Consider the following 8360-nt stretch of genomic DNA (forward strand, 5'->3'; position numbering starts at 1 on the left):
TGATGGAGGGAAGAAAACTCACCTCAATAAACACTTTTCAGGGCTTTGTTCATTCCTGAAAAAATTTTGCAACAATTTGTAATACAAAATTAATCAATTAAAAGAAAAACAAATTTTGAATCTGATAATTATGATAAATTCTAATTAACATCCAGAAAAATCATTCTGGGTCTTTCTAATCCTATTACGTAAGCATAACCAGCCTTTATGTGCTTTAGGAACATTTTGAGTCAGAAACTCCAGGACTGCATCCTATGGAGACTGATCTTGATTCTAATGTCTTTTCATGAGAGAATCCTGTTGCAGTTTATTCTGACATTCAAGCATATTCACAGTATACAGTAATATTTAGAAAAATTTTCAAAGCAGTGGTTTTGAAGCTATGGACTATATTTCAGCACTTTTAATGAACCATGGTGGTGCAATACTAATATCTATTCAAGTTGCATAATAATTTAAAGCACTTAACTTTTCCTATTTATATATACTATACGTATATATATATATATATATATATATATATATATATATATATATATATATATATATATATATATATATATATATATATATATATATATATACAGGTAACTCTTGATTTACACGTGTTTAATTTATGCGTTTATGTTAATACGCGACTGAAAAAATAATACAATTAAATTTGCGCGATAGGTTTGCTTATACGTGATTTGGCCCAACCGCATTTTCAAACTGATCGCTAGGCGCAATTTCAAACTGCACGCCAGAGAGTGGACAGCAACAGTGAGTGCTTGTGAGGGGTGAAGACATTGGCGTCCTGCGTTTATTTTTTTACCAGTGTTTACTTTTATACTGTTGGGTTATTTTTGATAAGTGGATTTTTGATAAAGTTTAAAAGCTCAGAGGAAGATGGTGACTGACTGTGGTGTGAGTGGTGAAGGCAGTGACACAATGACTGTTGTGTTTACGTATTCTTTGTTTTGTTGTTTTTCTTATAATTTTTTGTTTTCTCTTATTATTTCTTGCTTTTCTTTTTACTTTAAATACACTTCTAGTATTTAGAATGGTAAATAATAAAAACATGTTAATTTAGCCAAATAAATAGAGTATTTTGTACAAATTTTTTTGGACCACATCCCACATCCCCCCTATTATCTATTGTTTCTTATGAGAATTTCATGTTTGTTTTACACGAATTTTGATATACGCGATGCCTCTTGGAGCGCATCTAACGCATAAATCGAGTTACCTGTATATATATATATATATATATATATATATATATATATATATATATATATATATATATATATATATATATATATATATATATATATATATATGACCCATTAAATCATTATAAGTGTAACAATTCTCAGTGATCATTCTACTGTATGACAGCATCCACCTACTTGTTGAGGACTTCCTCTAACTAAGAACATCACCAAAGGCTCCAACTCTCCCTGTTCTAATACTCCATCACTATTCATTCATGCCCCTCCCCCAATTTACACTTCTTTCACTATATATATATATATATATATATATATATATATATATATATATATATATATATATATATATATATATATATATATATATATATACAGGCAACACCCGCTTAACGAACAGGTTACATTCCTAAAAAACCCTTCATTAGGTGAATTTTCGTTAAGCGAACCAATTATAACATGTTTGACCCCTGACTTGAACTTCCATTGCGAGTAAACAAAGCGAGAGTGCATCATAGTACAGTAAAAGGTTTAACAAAAGTAAAAATTATGAAGTTAGACATTTAAGGGGTTTCATTTAAGACTAAGTCATTATAATGTACACTAATGTATGTATGTATGTAACTTTATAATGTTGATGATCTTAAATTTATGAAAAGAGGGAGAGTGGAGCGGGAAAGACACTAGCTGGCAACCTGTGGAATGTAAACAAATTATGCATCATTGTACCGCATACAAAACTTACATACTACATTTCCATTTTATCCATTGCAGAGTCACGAGTTCAGGTGGTTCTTTTACAAGTAGCTTGCAAGGAAGATACGGTCTCACCAGGCTTCTTAATAGAGTCTGCTGACTTGCAAATAGTAGAGACAGTAAATGGAGTCAAGCCATGGTGGCGAGCAATGCTATTAGTTTTCTCGCTTCACTCGTGTCTGTGAATAATATCCAGCTTCACTTCGATAAGACTAACTGGTCTTCTTAGCAACGCTAGGCGACATTGCAGGGCTGGCTTGGCAGGGCGTTTTGGTGGCATGTTGAGCAAGGGAAGACATTGCAGGGGCGACATTGCAGGGCTGGCTTGGCAGGGCGTTTTGGTGGCATGTTGAGCAAGGGAAGACGAGCTGCTGCTGATGCTGTTATTGTTTTGAACTAATAGCGAGGAAGGGTAGGGGAGTGAGTGGTGCATGTTTTTTCCACGAGAGGCACTGGTGTATTCAAAAGCCTGTCAGCCTGCATGATACGGTGGGGCTTTCAAACTTGGAAAAAATTACCTGAATAAAGTTTCGTTAAAGCAAGTTTGATGTTCGTTATAGCGAAATTTCGTTGTGTGAATGTTCATTAATCGGGGGTTGCCTGTATATATAAGTCTTTAGAAAAATAAGTGATAGAGACTACAAGATAAGGAAACAAAGTCCTATAATCATTCAATTAGCAGAAACACACCTGAGAAGAGAAAGTGTAGAAACATCCCAGATCCCTGCCATGTCATCATCTCCACCAGTCGCCAACAAGGCAGAGTTGGGAGAGAAGGCACAGACCCTAACAGCAGCCTCACTGGAAGGCAGCAGGGAGCACAATTGCTCACCACTCTAACCAGACAAGCAGAACAGTTTGGTTAAGACATGGTATACAATGATGTACAAAACATAAATTCCAAAGACAAACATATTGATGTATACTACTGTTGGTATTATGCAACATGCTCAAAAGCATACAACTAACATAAAAGACTGATTAACCTTACATACAGGGGATCCTCATGATTCCACCATTCGCAGTTCAAATTATCGCCAATTCGAACTCGGTTAATTAATACCCAATCCTCAAAGTTCGACCAACTGACTCCACCCCTAATTCGCCTCCAGCCCGCCAAGCAGAAGTGTAAACCAACGTTACCCTGTGCGTGGCTTAAGGCGGCGTCACACTACCACTTTTCCGTCAACTTTCTGAAGACTGTCAACTTTTGTTGATGCTGGTCGGCACACACAAGCTCACTTCCGCCTTTGTCGCGTTTGTCAACTGTAAACAAACATAGCGGCCCTTTCACCACCAGCAAGCCGTTGCTATTTTTTCGTTGCTATTTTTGGCCTTTAATGCTCCCTATGAAAAAACTCTTCAGACAGCTTTGTCCACTCATAAATAACAGAGCTGCTCATCTTGGCCGGTTGTTCCTTGGAAGTTCTGCCTTGGAACGTTGCAGTGCCAGAGAAATGTAAACAAACAACTGAACTACTTTTCACTTTTAGGCTAGGACAAAAAATATTTATGTATATACAAATATATTTACATCTACTTATCAAGATTCTATTGATTTGAGATTATAGCATCATTCCAATTAACACGAAAATTAATTCTATTATAAAAGTGTTACTTAGAAACCATAGATCTTAATTTGATTAAAAATTGACGCTAAAGGAAAACGGTGCGTTTCGTGTGACTCAAGACGACGGAAAGCCACCTCCAGCCGCAGCCCTAAGAAGCACAATTTCCTGCCTTTCAAAGATAAGCTTGAGCTTATAAGAAAGTGTGAGGCAGGTAAAGCTCACAGTGTCGTTGCAGCACAAATGGGTGTCCCTAGATCAACAGTATCAACAATTTGGAAGAACAGGGACAAGTACTGCACGACTGCAGCAAGTGTTTTTATTTCCAAAAAATGTACTGTACAGCACCCTAATGTGTTTAATAAAAAAAAAGTTAGATATAAATGAAGCCTTTAATAGTACTGATTTAGTCTAAGTTAGTGTTTCCAAGAGGTTATAGTGATGTTCTGAGGGGGTCTAGGCTGGAGGTTGGTCCCTCTCCCTCCTAATTCTTAAGTATCTTATGGGAAAAATTGCTTCATGATTCAAATAAACGCTGATTCAACCAATGAAAAACCACCTTAATCCCGTCGAATTGCGAGGATCCCCTATACTCATATAAGTAAGAAAATAAAAGGAGTTTTTATCTCTTTAATTGACCCAAACCTGGCAGGAACTTTAAAGTTTTTTTTTCTGTGTAAATCATGTTTAAAGTTCAAGGAGTGTCACAGGCTAGTTCAAATTTCAAACTTTAAATTAGAACAGAAGTTATCTACAAAACATTACAATTCACAAAGAGAAAGCAGGACCTATCCACAGACTTCAAACTTGATGTCTATCACACTAAAAAAAAATTACAACAAAAGAGGTTTGTTAGTCACAAATGGTCTTGAGATATTAAGAGTTGCTAGACACATAATTACTAATACTAAATAAATCAGACAAAAATTTATTTTGTATTCTACAACAGCATATCAAAACCTGAATGATTGCAAAATAAAACTTTATAACATTTTTACCTTTACATCCCAGATAATTGTGGACCCATCAATAGAAGCAGATGCCAGTTTTGAGCCAAATGGAGAAAAATTGACAGAATTAACACCATATGTGTGTCCCAGGAGAGGAGAATAGCTCACTTCCACAAACTTGTCTCCAACATGCCACTTGTACACTCGCACACTTTTGTCCCTATAAAACAAAGTAATGTTATGTAACACCAATTTCAAATGAAGTACAAATATATATATATATATTTTAAATGTGAAAATACAAGTATGATGTGAATTTCATTAATGAACATAAAGCAGCTGTAAAACACTCACAACGAGCCTGTTGCAAGGAGAGATCGGCCAGAAAAATCAACACTTGTGACATCGTTGGTGTGACCTTTTATCACACAAATTGGCATGGGTCTTGTTCCCCCAGCCTCCTCTCCATTTCTTCCTCGATTTTTGTTTTTGGCGCTGCATCTGGTGAAGATTAATATTCAACATGGTACAAAAGTAAGATGCACCATTAATTTACCAGTAACTGATGGCTGACACAACTTTGGTTCTGAGAAAATAAGATGGACTCTGAACAACTAAACATCATATTCTTTCAGTACACAATTGATAATCAATAATTCAATATCTACATAAATAAATAGCTAACTATCTTTGTATTAGTTTTCTATGCATCAAAATATGAGTACAGGTAACTCTCGATTTACACGATAGATGCGTTCCAAGAGGCATCACATATTTCAAAATTTGCGTAAAACAAACTTGTGATTCTCATAAGAAACATTAGATAATAGGGGGGGATGCGGGATGTGGTCCAAATCATGTATAAGCAAACCCATCGTGCAAATTTAATTAATTATATTTTTTCGGTCGCGTATTAACAAAAACGCGCAAATTAAACACGCGTAAATCAAGAGTTACCTGTATGTATGAAATGACATTTACACATTTTTTATACACTCATACTTATGATCTCCATAAGTTTATTTTTCCATCTTCAATTATTACCTAAAAATAAAAATTCTTCTGCTGGGGTTTGTCATCATATCTGAGATAAGTTTACATGGACTTCTTACTTAAACTAAACTCCTTCCTTTCACCTAGTAAAACGTGATGGAAGAAGCAACCATCCATCTGAAAACAATGCTTAGAGCCTTAGACCATAGTAATTATCTCACACTCTACTGTAGAAGAGGTCGGTAATGATCAAAGACAAATATTCCCTTACTCCACAAATGAAACTTGAATACTTTTTACCTCTCTCTGATTAATTCCAGATCCCGGAAGTGGTCCTTATCGTCAGCACCTTCCATACGATACCAATTCCTGATGAAGACAAAGATTAATATGAAATGTGTATATTTTCATCCAACCAGATTATTATGGTTGTTATCAATGTCCGTGAGTGCCTTCTGTTATAAATAGATTAGTTAGCAATGTTGAATAAAGCAGCAATCTGGTTCATTATGCCTTTCACAATAATTATTATAAAAAAAAAATTTAAATGCTTATTTATATGCATACGTATATATTAACATAAATGCACCCATAAACCTGACAAATACATAGAATTAATGTTTTTTTTTACTTCAGAAATGAAGCAACAAATAACATCTTGGCAAGACAGGTAAAGAAAAGCATAACAAATTGAAGCTTACAATCCAGCATAGCTAAATCAAAGTTCTGCAAAATGAAAAATAAAACAATGCAAATAAACAAATAATGTATGTGAGAAAAGGAACTTTCAGAGCAAGTATTTCAGGGTATAATACTACAAAGACATGTTTCTCTTGACTTGCCCAATAACACCTTATTCTCATAAGTACTAAAAACAACATTACACATTTCAAGCTAGAAAATCATCATAAGATTTTTCTTTTCTTTTTAATAATGGTAACTATACATAAGTTAAAAATAATGTTTCCTATCACACTTACATATTACAGAATTTCACACATTTGTTTTTCTTTTCAATAGTCATTAGTTGACAACTTAGCTGTGAGCCTAGAATGGATTACTTCTATAAACATGCCTAACAGAAAACATATCACAATGAAAGATATTCTCAGCATATTCAACTCAGTGTCTTTCCTGGAAGTGAACAGATGAAGTTTCCTGCAGAAAAAATTATCACTGCAAGATTCATAAAAGCAGTTATTTAGCATCCTTTGGGAGTATGCTATGCCTGGACTACTAAAGCAATTTTTACTCGTGACAAAAAATGGCTCATGGATGTTATAAACCTAAAACTGGCACATTATATAAGGACAATAAATAACTGGCATTCCTTACAGGCAAAACCAAATTTCTGAATACTACTAGATTGCAGAACTACCACATCATCAGACAGTAAGGAAAGTATCCAGCTGAAATAAGATCAACCTTGTCATCATGGTGATGGTGCACATCAGAAGCAATTGGACAAAAAAAACAATCCTATCTTCATGGTGTTTTCAGACACAGTTTCTAAAATAAATCGCAGCAATGAAGTGGTGCTTCTAATAAAAAAGAAAGAAAGAAAAAGAATCAACACCACTTCCCTTCTGCTGCCCTGAGGTCAGGGAAAAATGGCAATACTTCAAGAACTATTACACCCACCATCACTTGTCCGGAATCCTTAAGCTATGAAAGCTATGAAGTGTTTCATCCACCAAGGTCACCAAATGTTGAAAATGGCACACCACAGTTGGCCTCATAAATATCACAAAGGAGTCTCTAAAAGAAATATGCAGTAAATGGTTAATAAACATACACTGCATATCAATGTAATTCATACCTTACAAAGATAATGTATGGTGATATATCTTTTGGAAATGTCAGTGAGGCAGGAATTGAAGAACTTAACCCAGCTACCGGAATGGAACAACTAAACTACACTCCTCATATGAGACGTGTAACAAAATACAAGTACAAAACAATATTGAGTGAAAAATTACAAATTACAAAAATTTGAAATATTTTTTTTAAATCTACACCGTGGCCAGAAACAGAGTTAGATTATGTTTAGGTTAGATTAAACTAGGTTATGGTAGTTTTAAGGTTACGTTACCTTAAATTAAATTTGTTTGGGTTTAATTGGTCGAAAACCGAAATAGACCAAATTTCGCATTTCCTAAAACGTCTGAAGGAGGCAAATGGCCATAATTGCCAAAAGAGGGTCCTCTTAATTTTTTACTTAAAAGTTTTACCAACGTTTATTTAATGAGCTTGATGTGCCACTCAATGCTGCCTTCCTTGGTTCCAAGTGAGACGAGTCAAAGCGCGTCACCTGCCACCTGAGTCATGACGGGAGCGATAACAATAGATAACCCTTTCACGATTGGAAATATATGGTTATCACATCGCTAATTAAAGCCACTGAGGAAATGATGGCTGTGGATAACCATGAGGGAAGGTAAATATGAGTGGTGAGGGAGAGTGACGGTGCCAATGTTGAGACGTCCTTACTTATATTTAATGAAGTCCGTCATGGGGAGGAGCGAGGGGATGCCGTGATCGCCGCCGCTCGCTGAGGAATGTTGTTGTGGTGCGCGATGAGGCGTCAGCTTGTCAGGTGGTACTGTGCCACGGTGCTACGGTGTTACCATCCACTATGAACAATTTTTGCCTCATATTCACATTGCTGCATTGAAAGCCTGCCACACTATGATGATGAAAGAAATAAACGAATGTCATTAATTCAAAGAACCTCAAAATCCAGAGGAAATATCGTAAAAAATAAATTAGAGAAGAGTAGGTCAGACCAGTGAGTTTTTAACATAATAATACTGATGTGCAGTTATTAAAGCTTTTGAACATGCAGAAAAATTGGGTTCTTAAATTTCTGTTTATATATGATG

General features: G+C 35.3%; 1 protein-coding gene across 4 annotated transcripts in view; it reads right to left on the reverse strand.

Annotated features, from left to right (window-relative positions):
• Window positions 1-8093, reverse strand: part of LOC123514529 (WD repeat, SAM and U-box domain-containing protein 1-like) — a 15175-nt gene extending 7082 nt beyond the window's left edge. The window contains exons 1-7 of one of the 4 annotated variants that reach the window (XM_045272432.1): window positions 7969-8059; window positions 7120-7236; window positions 5779-5847; window positions 4840-4986; window positions 4534-4705; window positions 2658-2803; window positions 23-55 (exon numbers count right to left, since the gene is read on the reverse strand). In XM_045272432.1, the coding sequence (XP_045128367.1) occupies window positions 23-55; window positions 2658-2803; window positions 4534-4705; window positions 4840-4986; window positions 5779-5834 (554 nt within the window). In that variant the 5' untranslated portion in view covers window positions 5835-5847; window positions 7120-7236; window positions 7969-8059. Of the gene's footprint in view, window positions 1-22; window positions 56-2657; window positions 2804-4533; window positions 4706-4839; window positions 4987-5778; window positions 5848-7119; window positions 7237-7713; window positions 7801-7968 lie in introns of those variants that run through there. The other 3 variants (XM_045272434.1, XM_045272430.1, XM_045272431.1) reach the window with 3 other exon arrangements.
• Window positions 8094-8360: the final 267 nt, after the last annotated feature.

The sequence above is a fragment of the Portunus trituberculatus genome, chromosome 38 (assembly GCF_017591435.1).
Source record: "Portunus trituberculatus isolate SZX2019 chromosome 38, ASM1759143v1, whole genome shotgun sequence".
NCBI lineage: Eukaryota > Metazoa > Arthropoda > Malacostraca > Decapoda > Portunidae > Portunus > Portunus trituberculatus.